The sequence below is a fragment of the Triplophysa rosa genome, linkage group LG11 (assembly GCF_024868665.1).
Source record: "Triplophysa rosa linkage group LG11, Trosa_1v2, whole genome shotgun sequence".
Classification (NCBI taxonomy): domain Eukaryota; kingdom Metazoa; phylum Chordata; class Actinopteri; order Cypriniformes; family Nemacheilidae; genus Triplophysa; species Triplophysa rosa.
In genome coordinates, this window is record NC_079900.1 from 8,681,657 (window position 1) to 8,699,712 (window position 18,056).

The 18,056-nt window shown below is 40.4% G+C and overlaps 1 protein-coding gene across 3 annotated transcripts; it reads left to right on the forward strand.

Annotated features, from left to right (window-relative positions):
* Window positions 1-126: 126 nt before the first annotated feature.
* znf652 (zinc finger protein 652) lies at window positions 127-17,435 on the forward strand. Of its 3 annotated transcripts, none has more exons than XM_057346792.1 (6): window positions 127-798; window positions 8,359-9,941; window positions 10,212-10,359; window positions 10,550-10,665; window positions 12,068-12,212; window positions 15,112-17,435. In XM_057346792.1, the coding sequence occupies exons 2-6, from the start codon at window positions 8,916-8,918 to the stop codon at window positions 15,702-15,704; spliced, it is 2,028 nt and encodes a 675-aa protein (XP_057202775.1). In that variant the 5' UTR covers window positions 127-798; window positions 8,359-8,915; the 3' UTR covers window positions 15,705-17,435. The 3 variants fall into 3 exon arrangements, with proteins under 3 accessions (XP_057202775.1, XP_057202776.1, XP_057202777.1); XM_057346793.1 differs by lacking the exon at window positions 127-798 and adding an exon at window positions 805-928; XM_057346794.1 differs by lacking the exon at window positions 127-798 and adding an exon at window positions 4,303-8,182.
* Window positions 17,436-18,056: the final 621 nt, after the last annotated feature.

The window sequence follows — 18,056 nt, forward strand, 5'->3', positions numbered from 1 at the left end:
AAGACATTTTAACTTTTGGTGAAATGTTCAATTTATATATTAATACATTTTTATTTGTAACATTTCTTTGTTTAATAGGCATGACTTATCCATTTTTATCATGCAATTATTATGCACCTCTAAACATATCAGGTAAGAACAGCCATTGAAATCCACAATTACTCAATATGTAATTAATAGTACGGCATAATGAAGCTTCTTTTATTCAATGTACAGTAAATAAAACTACTAATAAAACCATTTAATTTATCCTGATATCCCTTAGTTGTCAGTATGCCTGAAATAATAAAGCGATAAAGACCAAGTTATTTAAAATTATTTGGCTGGTTTCTCACAATCTTCAGCTCTCTGTCTCTGCTGCACAGTATTTGACAAGCGCTCCATCAAGAGAAGACACTTTATTCAATGTGGTTCGCCGCAGGGAGGAAGACGGGCGCGCGCATTGAACGCTGTCTGGTCTTTAAGAAGCTGAAAAAACACCGATACTACGCGCGCTTTATACACCACCACAGACAGCAGCGCGGCACGAGCGCCTCGAACAAACCAGGAGGATGGTTGATGCGCGAAAACTAGGCCAGCCACGTAGCGATGGCTTGTAAACGTCAACAGCGGTGGTTTGGTACAATTTAGCCTCAAACCCAAACTATTTACGAATGTCTGCTCATGCAAACTCATCGCAAATACTCAGGACACATGCCAACGAGCAGTTCGTCCGAAGAAAATAAAGAGCGGTGTTGTTTCATGCGAACCCTTCAACTTGAGGTGCACGGTATGAGGGAGAGGGCGCTCGTGCCTCGGGTGAGTACTCCAACCAAGAGCTCGCTAACGTTACAAGTTAATTTCTGCTTTTACATTTTTGCACGATGACAGTTGTTCGCCATATGCAAAACAACAACAACAAGGAAATCCTTTTTGGACGCCTGTGAAGGTAAGATGTTGTCATAGTGACAAACAACGCATGACATGAGTTATTCGGTTTTTGTTCGGCAAGAAGAGGGGTCGTCAAAATGTTATTGTTTTCTCGACTTATTCGGTTGTGCTTACAGACGCTTTATGATTATTGCAAATGGTAACGTTAGTTTGCAGAACGCACGCAGACATGACAGTACGAATCAGAAAGCAAGCCCCGAGTCGACATAAATCTGGGCGGTTTTAAAGGTGTAAAAAGTGAAAGTCGTCCACGACGAAGATGTTAGCCTGCTATGTAACGTTACCATAGGGTTAAATATCCTGTTGTCGCTGCGTGTTCTTTGTAAAGATTTCTTCAGAGTGACCGCAAAAAGTCACTGATCCTTCTGCATCCTACAATTTTGCAAAATCAGGTCCTGCGGTAGCTTAAGTCCAGTGCACGCAACTGTATGTGTACTGGCCTATTAGCTCTGCTAGCCTAACGGCCTGCACGCCTGCCGTCCCTACCAACCAATGTATCCTTTAGTTTAACCCTTTCTTTGCGTCGCTTTCCCATAAAAGTTACTGTTTGGCAGTGAGTTGCTCCACACCCTTGGCGACTACGCTAAATATTGCCACAGTGCGGTGTGCACGAACTAACGTTACGCAGTGTTTTTGTATTTTTCTCCTTATTGTGGTGGAGGTGTCGGAGTTTGGTGGGGTATTGTAGATGCGCGCGCTAGGCCCTTCTCAAACTGTAGCGTTGCTAAGCGGCATTAGCTCAAGTTGCTGCTAGCGAGGGAGGGAATCTTGCCCATTTTTACCCACATTGAAGGTTTAGGTACATTGTTTTACAAATAAAAGGTCTATTGGCAAAGTCGTGATGTGTCCCTGCACCACTCGAGTCGCATGCCTGCCGGGCATCTTTTACCAAGAAGTCTTTGAATAGGTTAGGATTTGTGAAATTTCCCCTTTTATTTAAAAAAAGTAGCCTTTTATTCAGTTCCCACGATGGTATGAATTTCGACAAGAATAGGAAATATATTTTTCAGTTTATATCATTTCACAATGAGTGTTTTCAGAGAGGTGAATCTTGAATTTTTCTGGAAGAGTTTCTGCCTGGTTGTGCTATGAAAGTGTTTATTGTTGGTAGTAGGTATACCTTTATTTTCCCTTGAAAACCTTTTGTCTAAAAATTTCAATGATACTGTCCACAGATTCAGTGACAGAGGAATTAATGTAGTGAGGGCTGTGCAATTAACCGTAATCGTCAATTTTGGCCTTCATCAATTACAAAAACAAAATAATCAAGGTAAAATGATTATAATAATCAGGCTGCCATGTGGTGGTAGATTACAACGAGGAGAAGTTTTGGTTATTCGTGGGTATTATGTTATGCAGAAAACAACACTTTTTTTGGACCCACTGTCAGTATACATATTTTGTAAATAAAGATTTGTAATTTCAATGACAAAGATAGCCCTCAAAATGTTGTCACACTGTTTTTCGCTCATCTTGGTTACTTTAGGCAGGCATTTATGCACATGTGGTGTATATCCTGCTGTAAAAAATCTCGGTGTACCTTAAAGTGATACTTCACCAAAAAATGAAAATTCTGTCATCATTTACTCTCCTTCGAGTTGTGCCAAATCTGTGTAAATTTCTTTGTTCCGATGAACACAGAAAGATATTTGGAAGAATGCTTATAACCAGACAGATTTTGCGCCCCCATTGACTCCCATAGTAGGAACATTTACTTTATCCATTTCTTTGTTCTGTTGAACACAAAATAAGACATTTTGAAGAATGCAGGACAGCAAACAGTTCTGGGGCACTTTTGACTACCATTGTTTTTTTTCCTACTATGATAGTCAAGGGGGGGCAAAATCTGTCTGGTTATAAGCATTCTTCCAAATATCTTTCTCTGTGTTCATCAGAACAAAGAAATTTATACAGATTTGGAACAACTCTAAGTAAATGATGACAGAAATTTCATTTTTGTGTGAAGTATCCCTTTAATTTGTATTCAAATTCAATATGTGGAGCCAACTAGTAAGCCATTGTAGTTTAATCTTATAAAAGATATTTAAAAAGATATTTTGAAGAATATTGGTAATCGATTTCCCATTTTATGTACACCAAACCAATGCAAGTCAATAGGTACAGCCGTTGTTCGGTTATCAACATTCTTCAAAATATTTTTGTGTTCTGCAAAAGAAAGAATGTTTGAGTTGACGACGGTGAGTAAATTATGACAGAATTTTATTTTTGGGTGAACTATCACTTTAGGACAAAATCATTGGCCCAGACAATAGGTTGTTTGCACATGACATCACGGCACTGCGCGAAGTGCCGATGGAGGGCAGGAAGTGATTTTCTCCATAGGAATTCACTATAACAAACTCAAAATACCTGTGTTTTGCGTCGTTTTTGACTGTTCAAATCGATCAAAAAATTAAAGATGTTTTTATTGTGTAGCAAAAGTTGATGTTCATGAAAGGGGAAAATGCGAGTATTGATAAAAGTGGTGAGCTCAAATTTACTGCTCAAGAACCTTGTAATGGCGCTGCAAAGATCAAGTCCTGATTAAATGGATAAAGTGATAAATCTCACCCATATTAAAGTGAAAAGTGAAGTGAAAGTGACCTATTAGTCAGATATGGTGACCCATACCTGAAATGTGACCTCTGCATTTAACCCATCCAAAGAGTAGTGAACACACGCACAGCAAGTGGTGAACACACGTACATCCGGAGCATTGGGCAGCTATCACTGCAGTGCCCGGGGAGCAAGTAGGGGTAAGGTGCCTTGCTCAAGGGCACCTCAGTCGTTACCCGCCGGCCCTGGGAATCGAACCGGCACGAGTCTGACTCTAACCAGTCTCTAACGAGTCTGACTCTAGGCCACGACTGCCATTATAATGAAACAAAGACCACTTGAAAACAAATTTCTATTAAATCTTAATTGTAATAAATACTAGCTACTGTTAAAAAAACAAGCACTTATTCCAGGAATAAGAATAATCTCACGTTAAGATTGTTACTCATTAAAGTTCATTATAAAGAAACCACATAACGTGGCTCAAGGCAGCGACAAACTGAGAACATAAAACTTTTCTGTTATCATGTTTATGTTTGATATCAGTGATAAACAAATGTATTTATTTATTTTGGTTTTATTTGGTAGTTGTTTTTGTACATTAAGATGTTTCCTTATAATGGACTTGTATGGGGAAGAAACGCTTAACGCAAGATTTTTCACTTTCTCCATTAAATAACAGAAGCTAGTATGTATTACAAGTAAGGTTTGACAGAAATTTGGGCTTACCTGGTCATTGTTCAGGTTAAATAACATGGGTACTTTGAGTTTGTGATAGTGAATTCCTATTAGAGGAAAATCACTTGCTGCCCTCCAGCCGTGCCTCGCGCGTCATAAAAACCACGTGACTGCACACGACCTATTGTGTGAGTTTTTGGTGGGACTTCTTGTGTTTGAAACACCCTAACTTTTGTGTGTAGAAATACTTTACTACCCATATTAAAGGCTTTGGCTTGGTGGGTAAGTTAGTGTGTGACTCAGCTTGCTTGTGGTTAATACAGTTGCATAACAGCACTCAAGGAACATCGCAGTCTTCCAAGAAAGTGCTTTAAGTTTGTAGATTCTCAGTTCTGACAGGGTCATTATGTTTTGGTTGAATAATTAAAATGTGGTCAGATTTGGATTTCAGATCAAGGCCGAGACGAGGTCAGAAATGATGGAGAGTGGGAAAGATGAAGAGAACAACAGGAAGGGTGAATTTGTTTTGGTGTGAGGGTCAAGTAGAAGACATGATCAGAATTGTGTTGTTGACATCAAATGTTTTCATTTTATTTAACAATTTGATAATTAATTTAGCATGCTCAAACTTATATCTAACTACTCATAGTGCACTATTTTCTTGTTCACTAGATCAACCTGCCGATGTGACCCTGACATCCTATTTTCTTTGCAAAATCAACCATAGAGATTAAAGTGAATTGAAGTGGTTTTGATGACTGAATTAGAAATCAAATCAGTTTTTTTTATTTGTGGTTGACCGAAAGAGGTGAAATGCTGGTATCATTAGTACAGCTTCCTAATCCTCTGTGACGATTGATAGCAGGATTTAAGCTAAAGTCAAGTCATTTGCCTGGTTGTAGAGATTTTGATTCTGTGATTGTCACCCACATCTTTTTTCGTGTGAGGAAACCCAGGATTATTCACCGCTATCATCCTCCTACTTGTTCACGGTGATGAGAGGAGCAGCTTGAGGCGTTGTAAAACTTCAGCTGCAATGGTCTGTCTTTAAGTGAGAAACATTAAATGATGTGGGTATTGTCTTTTGACACTTTCGCATGTGCATCATGATCTGTTCTTCGCTGACAGGGGACCAGATCACACTCGAGATTTATAATCCTTTTGTTGCACATAATATTTGCGTTCTTGTGCATGTCTGAATAAAGTCGAGCGTTTAAACTTCATTTCCTCTTTAAAAGTGTCTAGACACTGTGTTGCAGCAATTGAAGACCTGCTTGAGAACCTGATGTGAAGCTTCCTTCCGATGGGTGCATAGACCATGCACTCAATTCACAATTCGGAGCAAGCTGTTTGTCTCTTTTTTTTCTCAGATATTATGCACATAATAAACATATTTTTTTTAAACAAGGGCCGGGCAGTTTATTCATACTTGAATATTTGGCCTAATTTTGCATGCCAAAAGAGTCACGGTGAGGATTGTACTGGAAACTTGTTTGCACCAACCTATAGGAGGCTAAAGAACGCAACCGTGCATGTTTGATGTTTGAAGTGGAATTGAAGTAGCTCTGTTTGGTATATACCGATGTGTTATAACTTTCCTGGCTACCTTCCTAAAACTCCACCGCATGCTTGCACTATAAGTTATGACCCCCTATGCACCCATCATGTGGTCACATAGCCTGCGCTCTCCAGTTCTCAGAAAGTTTCAAAGCGCACAGGAAGAAAGGTGGAGGTGTGTGCACATGGCTGTATTGTGTGGGTTTGTGTTTACCTGTGTGTAGGTGTTTGTTGATGTGCATATGGTTTTATTTTTGTTGGTGGGTTTGGTAGTGTAAACTGTTGTTGTATGACAGCTGTTCGATATGGACGATCTGCAGTATAATTATGTCACAGGTTGCCATGCTTCATTGTTTTACACAGGTCTGTATTCATATTCAAATTGTAATGGTGTTTATGCAATCAAAGTTATTTTTATTAAGGAAACACATCTTTAAAGATCTTATCTTTGTTCTATAAATGTAACATGAACCTGAAACATACATTACCCACTTCCTCTTTTTGACTGTACATTTGAGAAACTGGTCTAACGGTTTCGTCACGTCCTCAATTAAATGACACCCCACCCTCAAATGCACATCACTAAATACTTATACACATGATAGTCATGTTTTGAACAGTGCATACATTCCTAATATAACCCACTATACACATGCATGTCCAATAACATTTTCTATTACGATGAGATAAAACGAAATTCTTTTCATCTAGACATTCTCATGCACCTTTAGGAATCGGAACAGACCATGATTACTAGACTAGATTACTAGAGGATTTTCCAAAGACTGCTTGGTTTTAAAGATTTGCTTTCACCTGACTGCAACCACTGGGGTTTGCACCTGTGCAGCACTCAGGCAGTGAAAGGCCATCATATTGTCATGTCTAACTCTCAAGCAAAGAATGAAAATCCGTGCTGACTCACTTATCTGTGAATTACACAGACGAGTCGGCTGGACTTAGTAGAAATAATTTAAGATGTAGATGAATGCGAGTTATGTGAATGTCTTGACATGCAGCTCTGTAACCAGACTGTGATTATCTCTGTGGTCACAAGGCTTGAAACGATCATGTAATGGATGTCATGTCAGTGCGGTCATTGTCAGTGCTGTACAATGAAGTATTATTGAAGTGCAGTGCGCATTTAATGGAAACATTTGTTCAGTTCACACGAGCAAGCAGGCTTAGCACACGCATACACATAAGAGACGTTCACAGATACTCAGGAAGTCGAGGCTGGTGCCGTTGAGAGTAGAGCGGATAAACAGAGCTATTTTTCCTGTTTGTGGCTGCTGTTGTCTTGTTTTTGACCGTGCTGACTCACCATGTAAGGTGGGGTCTGTTTTCACCTTAATGGGGTTAACAGCATCACTGTTGTAAGGGTGCGCAGGAGCCATTGATTGTGGATTCCTTGAGTGCTCGCACACAAATGCACAGTCAGATCACTCGCACTGAAACTTGTGGTCTCATTTTGGTTCTTGAGTGTGTAACGGTTCCCATTGTCGGTTGAAAGTGTCCCGTTTGTAGAGTGAGTATTATACAGAAGAAACGCACATGAATAGGTTGGGTAGTTGTTTGTTTCAGTGCTGTGGGGTTATATATTTTATTATTGCTCACGTCGCTTTGTCACAGAATTTGTCCAGTGCTATTTGTGGCTTGAAGGGATACCCCAAAATAAAAAAATCTATAATTTATTCACCCTCATGTGGTTCAAAACATGTATATGACACTTCTGTGGAACACAAAAGAAGATTTTTTGAGAAATGACTGATACAATGGAAGTCAATGAGGGCCATGTTGGTTGGTTGCCAACAATCTTTAAAATATCTTTGTGCTCTGCATAAAAAGTCGAACAGGTTTTAAATGACATGATGGTAAGTAAATGATTCTAGAATATTCCTTTCTGGGCGAAGAAAGAAAGAATGCTGTTAATTTAATAATTTTGTTTATAATTTCCCCCCAAACTGTTCAAATTTAGCAATATAGGTTACTTTTGTTTAGCTGGAGAAATCGGTGGCAAGTGGCAATTTAAAAAAAGTGTTTCAGATTGGCAAAATTCTGTCTATATCATCAAATCTCAACTTGTTGTATGATATAGGTAAGAATATGAGAATGTGTGAGAACATGTGCAATATTTGTGTGTGTTTACTCAGCTTTATGTGGTTTAAATTGAAGTTGCTCACATACGCTTACACAGAGAAGCGAAACGGTTGTGGCTTGATGTGTGTATCTGATTAGTAGTAAGATTCTAGATCTCAACACCTTAACCAGGCTGCAGTTTCAGTTTTCTTTCCCTCTCTCTCTCTCTCTCTCGCTCTCGCGCTCTCTCACACACACACACGCTTAAAGGATGTGTGACACCTGATTTGTAGAGAAGAAGTTTAAACTAGATGACTGTTACTACTGCATTGACTGGACTGGCTAAGGCTGTTACTTCGATGTGCGGTATCATACAGGTTCTTCAGTATGTTTTCATCCAACTCGTGTTGTTTCAATGGTAGCGGTTGTGGTTCACTCAACCCACTTTGATGTACATAATTGAACGTGTCGCGGCTGAGTCATCGACTCCCGAAATAATTGGTCTCAATTGTCTTTTTAATCCTTTTCTAACCCTTCACATTGTGTCTTGTTCTCTTTCAGGTAGTGTCTGGCTGCAGGGTGCTGATTTGAATCCGTTGATAATGACTGCAAGATCAGAGCGCTGAAGCCGGCGGCGCGGAGACGCCGTCAAAACGCAGACAGAGAGGAGGCAGCTTTTGTGTCTGATACAGCAGAGATTGCAGAAGAGTTGCCGCCGTTCCTTTGCAAATGAAATGAGGCGCTGTTGAGACTGACACACAGATCTGAAGCAAAGAGAATTGGATTCAGAAGCTGTGTGTAGGTGTACAGCAAGACACACTTCATGTGAGAACTTTGAGAGCAAATTGGAAATCTGCTTTTCTTTTTTACGCCACAGCAAAGCCATGGAGGCTCAACTTGGGCTAGGCTAACTGTTTTGGGGTCTGTCCCCATTCCGCTCTTTTCCGTTTGCCTTTCCCCCCTCTAGTTTGTCTTGCCCTCCTCTCATTAGCTGGGGAGGAGGGGTACGTTGCTCCCTGTATCTCCTTGACAGGAAATAGTGGCTTGTGTGAAACTTCAAGAGAAAAACACTCCGATTGAACATTTTTAAAGGCAGCCACTCGAGCAAACTGCTGCCGATGAAATCGGCAAGCCTGACACTTAAAGAGGCGGTGTCTGGCCCAGAGACAATGTCTCAGGAGGAGGCACAAATGACCCAACCCTCTCAAACCTACTTCCACAACACCTCGACTCCTGATGCCGAGCTTTCAGCCAAACTTAACAAACGAGACGTTGCGGCCAAACTCTTTTCGGTGGTCATCGACAACACGATGGCCGTTAGACCCGACCCACAGATGCCCTCTGAGATAAATCCTCACCCCGCCCAGACTCAACAGTTTTACAGGGAAAACTCTGCCACGTCTGCAATGAAGGGGGCGCCGCGGAGCAGAAATGGGGGGACATCGGAAGATTCCGAAGGTGAAGATGGAGCAGGGGTGGAGGGCGAGATTAAACCAGGGCAGATCATCGTGGAGGTCAACCTGAATAATCAGACCTTACACGTGTCCAAGGGAGACGACGTGGAGAGTCCTAGCGCTGCGGGAGATTATAAAAGCAACAGTGAGGAGGACGGAGAAGAAGAGGAGGAGGAAGACACAGAGGAAGATGATAGTGTAGATGACTACGACAGTGCAGAGGAGTCTCTGGATGAGGAGGATGAAGACGAGGAAGAGGAGAACAACAGTTGCCAAACAAGAGCACAACGGGCAAACAGGGGTCGAGCGGCTGCTTCGCTGCGACGCAAAAGCCGGCGTGTAACCGCACCATTGAAAGGAGGTGCAGCTACAGCGACCACCGGCATGACAACGAGGGGGCGGAGGAAAACAACTAAGGCCCCGCCCCAAAAGCGTAGATCTGCCAAGAAAGTAAAGGTCTCAGCCTCCTCTGCCTCAGGAGCAACGGGAGGGCCCAAGGGAGAAGGCGAGGAGAAAGAGACGCTAGCATGTGAAAAATGTCCGCGTGTATTTACTTCTCGCTGGTACCTGGAGAAACACATGAATGTCACGCACAGACGCATGCAGATCTGCGACAAGTGCGGGAAGAAGTTTGTGCTGGAAAGTGAACTTGCCCTGCATCAGCAGACAGACTGTGAGAAGAACATTCAGGTAATAAAAAAAGGATTCTTCAAAGAGAATATTTTCCAATTATGATGTTAGCAAATGTTTTATATACACATATATTCAGCGATGAATTTATGGGTTTACATCAGTAAGCCAGTAGATTTGAAAGATTTGATGCCATTAGAGGCTTTGAACGTGTAATACCTGCCAATGTAAGTGCTGACCAGCAGGTGGAGACTTCAGCCAGCTTTAGCACCACTGCTTCTAAATATGTACTTGCAAAACAATCCATTGTGTATCTGTGTGTTTCCCCAGTGTGTGTCATGTAACAAGTCTTTTAAGAAGCTGTGGTCCCTCCATGAGCACATTAAGATTGTTCATGGCTTTGCCGAGAAGAAATTTGCCTGTGAGATTTGTGAGAAGAAATTCTACACCATGGCCCATGTCCGCAAGCACATGGTCGGTACGTAACCGTTTACACAGGCACGCATGCTTCAATTTCATCCTACTGAATACTTAAAGATACCGTTTTTATGATAAAATACTTTCTGAATATTCAGAGAGAGTTGAAAGTGCTTTAAAGGTATTTAATCACATACACACTAGAGAAACATATTTGTGTGTAATACAGCAGATGTTGTGTCTGTCTCTAGCTCACACAAAGGACATGCCATTTACCTGTGAAACCTGTGGAAAGTCTTTCAAGCGCAGCATGTCCCTGAAAGTGCATTCACTCCAGCATTCAGGAGAAAAGCCCTTCCGTTGTGAGGTATGAACAAAACACACAAATTGTATAAAACGCTGCATTCAGGAAAGAATCTTAAAGGAACAGTTCACCCAAAAATGAAAAATCTGTCTTCATTTACTCACCCTCAATTTGTTGTTCTGATGAACACAAAGAAAGATATTTGGAAGAATTTTTGTAACCAAACAGTTCTTGGCCACCATTGACTACTGTAGTGTGAAAAATTACTTAATAAAGTCTTTGTTCTGTTGAACACAAAAGAAGATATTCAGTTCTGGGGCACTTTTGAATGCCATTATAATTTTTCCTACTATGGTAATTTATACAGATTTGGAACAACTTGAGGGTGAGTAAATGATGACAGAATGTGAACTGTGAACTGTCCCTTTAAGTCTTTAGTCTTCCTTTAAAACAAAACTAATAATTACTTATTACGAGTCCTTATTATTATACTCTAGACTTTATTATCTCTCTCTCTCTCTCTCTCTCTCTCTCTCTCTCTCTCTCTCTCTCTCGCTCTCGCTCTCGCTCTCTCTCTCTCTCTCTCTCTCTCTCTCACACTGGTGGGTTTATGGCTGGCTGACACTTTATTTGAAACTCACTGTATTAAACAAATAATGATAATTATAAATATGACTCTATCCATATTTATGTTTTCAGTTTGTTCTTCATATTTGGTGTTTGCTTTACCGGAACACTGTAAAACCCCATGGCCACGGCAGAATGTTGACATGTGCAAACACTATTTCAATTTTTTTGAATAAGCTAGAGAATAAAGGTATAGGTTAGTTCAGTTCATAAAAATGTTTGGTGCTTTTCTGTTTGCTGAAGTCGTTGGATGTATTTTTTAACCAGTGTCGCCATCAGACTGGACCTTTCTGAAAGAACTTTGTGTACTCATAAATTTATATTAGGAAGCTGTTATTTCGGCTTAAATGATACTCTTCAGGGATGCTAAGTTTGTTGTGTGCAGCCAATAAACACAACGTGATGTCCGAGTATTTTAGTATGTTGCTCCATCCACACAGAGCAGACATTCATTATCTCAACGTCTTGACATTTATTAGGTTCCAGTATTTTAATGAAACCAAACAAGAACAGACAACGTCAATCTGTACTGAAATCTTTGTGGATTTTACTCCTTTGTGGCACCTTTTCTATGGCAACTGTTACGGGGTGTACACCCCATGAGGGTGGTCAGGGTGGGGCTTTGTAATTTTATTTAAGGATGTAGTGAAGAGAGAGCGTGTGTGCCGGTGGGGTTGGCCTGTCTCCTAAAAATAGTTTCTTAATGACAGATGTTATGAACCGTAATGACAGGTTATTGTGGTCTTATTACAACGTACTGGTTGTTTCAGTCTGGTTCTGATTTGATGTGAGGCTGAAACAGCATCCACCCACGCTGTCTATTTCTGTGTGTGTTCAGAACTGCGATGAGAGGTTCCAGTATAAATACCAGCTGCGGTCTCATATGAGCATTCACATAGGACACAAGCAGTTTATGTGCCAATGGTGCGGCAAAGACTTCAACATGAAACAGTATTTTGATGAGCACATGAAGACGCACACAGGTGAGGTGCACAAACATGCAATTACAAAATGCCATGTTGCATATATTTTGAAAAAATCCTTTTCAAAGTTTATCTTTAAAGCACACTTCTCACACCAAACTTGTAAAACTGATGACATTATACAATTATAAAATAATTAATATTATTTGCTCTCAGGCCCAAAATGAATGGACAAACTAAAGGCTTTTCTAATAATAATTACTTTTTTCTTATAATTATTACTTCAAATGTACTTCTAGCAACTTGTACATCATCATTTGTTCTGCTTTCTGATGTTTTTCATGTATCTTACATTTTTAAGCTCTGTGTTGAAGACACAGTTAAACCCTTTTGGTTAAACACTCCTAAAATTGTCTACATGTTCTCTGTAATAACACACCACATGTTTAAAGCCCAGCCTTCTTGGAAGCACTGGCAAGCCTGGAAATGAGATACCCAAAGTAAAAAGCAGTTTGTGAACTGTTGGGTTTACAGACTTATCCTCTTTTAAACATACAGTAGATATTTGGAAATATAACGCATTTTGGAAATATAGCTTTTTGATTGATGTAGCATTGCTATCTTAAAGGAGATATTTTTTCCTATGTTTACACCAATGTAATGTAAATCTTAGGGGTCCACAGAATGTGTCTGGGAAGTTCCAGCTCAAAATACACCACAGATACACCACAGGTCTTTTATTATACCATGCCGTAATTGCCCAGTTTTGCATGTGAGGAGAAATGCGCTGTTTTGGTGTGCGTCTCTTTAAGTGCAAATGAGCTGCTAGTCTCTGTCCACTTTTCAGCAGAAAACGCAGCCAGGGCTGTGAGCCTGTGCTTCCAATGACAAAACAAGAAAGAAGGGTCACATAAAGCGAATGAGAAACATTGTGTCTCGTCTTTAAACGCCAAACACGCTCGCTGCGTCCGAAATCGCATACTGTGACAGTACGTACTGAATTTGAATAAGTACCTACCTATCGGCTGTTAAAACAGTACTTTCTATATAGTATGAGTGGGAGTAGTATGAATATATTTCGGACATACTGCCTCCACCATGTTTTATGGTCATGTGACCCGTATGCTCTTTGACCTATGACATATTAACAACAACCTATTAGTGAGCGTTGATACAAACATAATTTAGTTACGAGAAATTCATTAAAAACGGACGTCCGCCTTAAAGTTTTCCGCTATATTTATTTGATTTACGTTGAAATTTGACCGTTGCTCAGCTCCCGTGGCTTCATGGGATAGAGAAGTGTCCATCCGATCCACACTCACGAATCTTCGTTGGAAGTAGTAGAGCATCTGGGTATTTCTCGCCTACTGTTTTTTGCATACTGAGTTTTCGGACATACTATTCATGACTCATACTCATTTTCACCTACTATATAGTATGGTAGTAGGTGATTTTGGACGCAGCAATTGTTTTCTAGAAGCAAACAAACTCCTAATAGAGGCGTCACGTTTTCTATATGCAAAAGTACACATGACAAACCGGTCGTGTATTTACAAACCATACACACTACTTTCTATAAGTGAAAGTACCCATGACAAACCCATCACGTGTTTACAAACCATGCACACTGCTTTCTATAAGTGAAGGTACTCAAGACAAACACGTCGCGTTTTCGCTAAGTGAAACGTTACACAGTACAATCCCGTTGCGTGTTTACAAGCTATACACTTTGCTTTCTAAAAGTGAACAGACAAACGTTTCACAGTGACATTTTACCTACTTTTAAGTTGTCACAGGTCCCTGAGGTCTTACTTAAAAAAAAAAAATATCGGTACTTACAATGTCTTTATTTGCGTGTGGAGAATCTCCATTGAAAACAAAATAAATCCATTGCTCTCTTGTCTCCTGTGAGGCTGGGAACAGTTCTGTGCTGGTCTGTGCAGCCAACAACAGAACAGTTAGCATGCTTTGCTTACTTTGCCATGGTGTCGGAACTAATTAATGTATGTCGCTTGCGAAAACAAAAATGGCGGCAGTGCTATGGGTGGACACGTTCAGAAAAAGGGGCGGTAATATTATAATAAGAATGGCTACCTCCGTCAGAAGGGGAGCGAAATCTGAACGGCTCGTTTTCTCACAGGCTTGCAGAGATAGGCTCACATAAACAAAGTTACTGTGTTGTCATTTTTCACGTTTTCTGAGTTGGTAGATGCACCAGACACCCGATTATAGCACTTAAACATGGAAAAGTCAGATTTTCATGAAATGGCACCTTTAAAATGATTCAAACATTAAAACTTGCAAACGAAATAGAATAAGTGTTAAAGGGTCATATGTCGCGAATACGTGTTTTTGGTGTCTTTGGTGTTATAATTTGCCCATGCATGTATTAGACATGTAAAATTTCAAAAATGAAAGTGTCAGAACAAAAGATGCATTCTATCTAAAAGCAAATGCTCACCAGACCTGCCTGAAACGCCTCGTGTAACCACACCCCCACAAGTTTAAGTCAGTTCGTGGTATGATTTGACTACGACCGCTCAAATGTATACGCAAGTAAGGTGGGCGTACCTGTCAGTACAATTGCTATTGAACCTGATGTTCTAAATATGGTAAGAGGCGTTACATTTCCGTCACACGCTTGCAGTATTCGACCAATTACCACACACTGGTTAACTGGCCAATCATAGCACACCTCGCTTTTCAGAGCGTTTCAGAGAGGCGGGGCAAAGAGAAGATGCAATCATGCACGGTATGTGGAAAATACAGCGTTTTTGAACCTTAAATCGTGTATACACATTGCATTACATCTAAAACAAACTATAATATTCGTTTTAGCCGTGTCATATGACCCCTTTAAGATTTCCACATATGCTCACTCAACTTCTGTTTTGCCTATGTAGTCAGACAATAAAAGCTGTTCATCATTTATCGTTTATCTTTTTTTTCTTCGCAGGTGAGAAGCCATTCATCTGTGAAATCTGCGGCAAGAGTTTCACCAGTCGTCCCAACATGAAGCGTCATCGGCGCACACACACAGGAGAAAAGCCGTACCCTTGCGATATCTGCGGCCAGCGCTTTCGCTTTTCCAACATGCTCAAGGCTCACAAAGAGAAGTGCTTTCGGGTCACAAGCCCGGTGAGCCTTCAGCCTGCCACCATGGCGCTTCCAATTCACCTCACAGGCCACACGCCCTCGTCATCAGGCCACACCCCCAGCCCGACCCAACCCACTCAGTTGATGTCCTCCATTGTAGGTCTTGGAATGATCAGTCCTGCCACTGGGCTCCTGCCACAAAGGGCGGTCACCACACATGGCTTATCTCATTTGCACATGCAGGCTGCACCCGCACAGCATCACACTGCGCACAGTCACATGCCGGTCCATCAGACAGGACACGTCCCCATGACAAGCCACACCCCTCAGCAGGTTTCAGTGCAGTCTTCTGTCCTGCCCCCTCCTCCTGCTCTTTTTAAGAGCGAGCCAATAAACCATTGCGCACATGAGGACGTGTACCTGCGACAGGGCACCGCTCAACAGCATCACTAACACATATTCACTAATGCAGCTCATATCAGGTGCTCATTGGAGCAGACAGACATAATTCTGCATTACACACTTGTCTTATTCACACAAGAAGAAACGGGAGGGAACTCTTGGTGGATTGTGTTATGTGTTTGAGGAATATGTAAAACTGATGACTCATGACCAAACTGGATTGTGAGATGACTGAACTCGAATTAACTCCAAAATTACAAACGCATCAAGTTCCCGACGCATCACGATGATCAAAAAGTTGTCATTTAATTTTAAATGGCACAAACATGTTTTTCTGTCTCTTATCAACTCAGCTGCTGTTGCAAAGGTTCTACGGGTTCAAACATTTACAGGTCAAAGGTCTACATTTCAAAATCACCAATTAAAATAATTTTACAAAATGCTGTATAACCTCTTTGGAAATGCAGGTCTTCCCGATCACACAAAACACTCTATGAAATGAAATACTGACACACACACATGCATTATCATACAAACATAGTATGCAGCACTTAAACTCAGTGCAGTCAGTTTGACTGAAACTTTTCTGTCGCCTGATTGTGGTTGTTGTTGACAATTTTATTCCAATATTGGAGTTTCTTTCTTTTTATGAAAATGTGCTGACTGGACAATGCCTGTAGCTCTCTGGCGTGTTCAGTCGGAGGTTGAGACTGTTAAGAAAGACCAATGCTGTGATGTGTTATTGGAGGACTGCAACTAAAGCGGAAAACCATGATTCATTATTTTACTGTATGTGCTATATATGATCTAACTCACTTAACCAATATTTTTATTTGTATAATGTAGATAAACTTGCTCTGTGAGAATTTTTAAGAGGAAATGGGATTTGTATGTGTGATGTGATGTGTGTGTTTGCGACAGTGTGTGATGGGTTGGAAGAATGGAAAAGGTTTGTTTCTAATGTATTCAAACAGAATGTAGGGCAGGACTGTTTGTGTGTGCGTGCGCGTGCGTGTGTATCTCTTTGTGGTGCTGGTATCAAAAGCAGCTTTTTAGTTGCTCTGTTTTTCTGGTACATGATACTTTATCATGCAGATTGTTAGTGTGAGTGTAAAAATTGTTTGGTTAGGTGTAACAGTAAATAGCGGCACAGAGAAAGCAATTGGTCAATCAGACTATCGATTGTGTGATTTTGTTCATTCTCATAGACTGTCTTCTGCACTTTACTGCCAAGTTAAAGGTTGACAAAAGGAACTGACAAAGAATTATCACGTTCAGTGTGTGAAAGGTGGAAAATGGGGAGAATCAGACACTGATAGAGTTGGATCACTTGTTACGTCACAAAATGTAAGACGTCTTTCGGCCCATTGATACCTATGGAGTATTAACATTGGTTAAGGTGGCTGTCAATCATTTTTAGGCATTGCATTACATGTGTCTGTTTCTCTCCTTTCTCCATCAATGGATGGAATGCACTTTCTAATAAAATCTCGCTAAATAGTTCAAATACGCAGACCATAATCATGTTTATTCTTGTGAGATGTTTTAAAAACAAATGGACCGTCTTCTCTCATCTAGTCTGTTTCAGTGTCTCTACCCACTCGACTTAAGCATTGTTTTGTTAGCATTGTGTCTGGTACAAAAACGTCTGACCTTTACTTTGTTATATTTTGTTTTTCTGTTTTTGAGAGATCATGATGGATTTGCATTAATGTTGAACCTTTTATATAATGTTCATTTAACACACTTTCTGCTAACCTTAAAGAAGTAAAAAAGAAATATGAAATAGACATGCGCACTGTGTACTTATTAGTCATTGAATGTTTATTTGTGTGTGCGTGCGTGTTAGAAAAAGAGTACTTAAAAATTGAGATTTAGTAGGAAAGAGAATACTGGGAATTTGAAGTGATGTTTACCACATGGAAGGTTTGGTCAAACCCTGCTTTAGCAATTTTTAAAAGCTTTGTGTGTGGATTACATTTAGGTGGTCAGGGGATAAAGAATATAATTGGCTTAGTGTGAAAACAATAGAGGTTTGAGATGTAATCATTGATGTATGTGTTCAATGCAAGAGTAGGGTCGATTGACCGTGATTAAAGTGCCTTAATTTCCAACTCTGATGATTGAACAAATAACTCAGTCTTGTGTTTCTCTTTGCATTATAACATTTGTTTTGAGGATTCTCTTTGTACATATAAGAGAACATTTGCATTTCTTTTCGCTCCTGCTCCACTCTTCTGAATGTTAATGGACGTAGGTGCGAGGGAAATTAATGGTAATCAAGTATTTGTCGTTCCTGTTAAAGGATGTTGGTAATGACGCAACACACCCTTTTCCCAAAAATAGCCTTTACAGCAGGCTGTCATTTGGGTTTCCACCGAACTAGCAAGGCACATGCTTAGG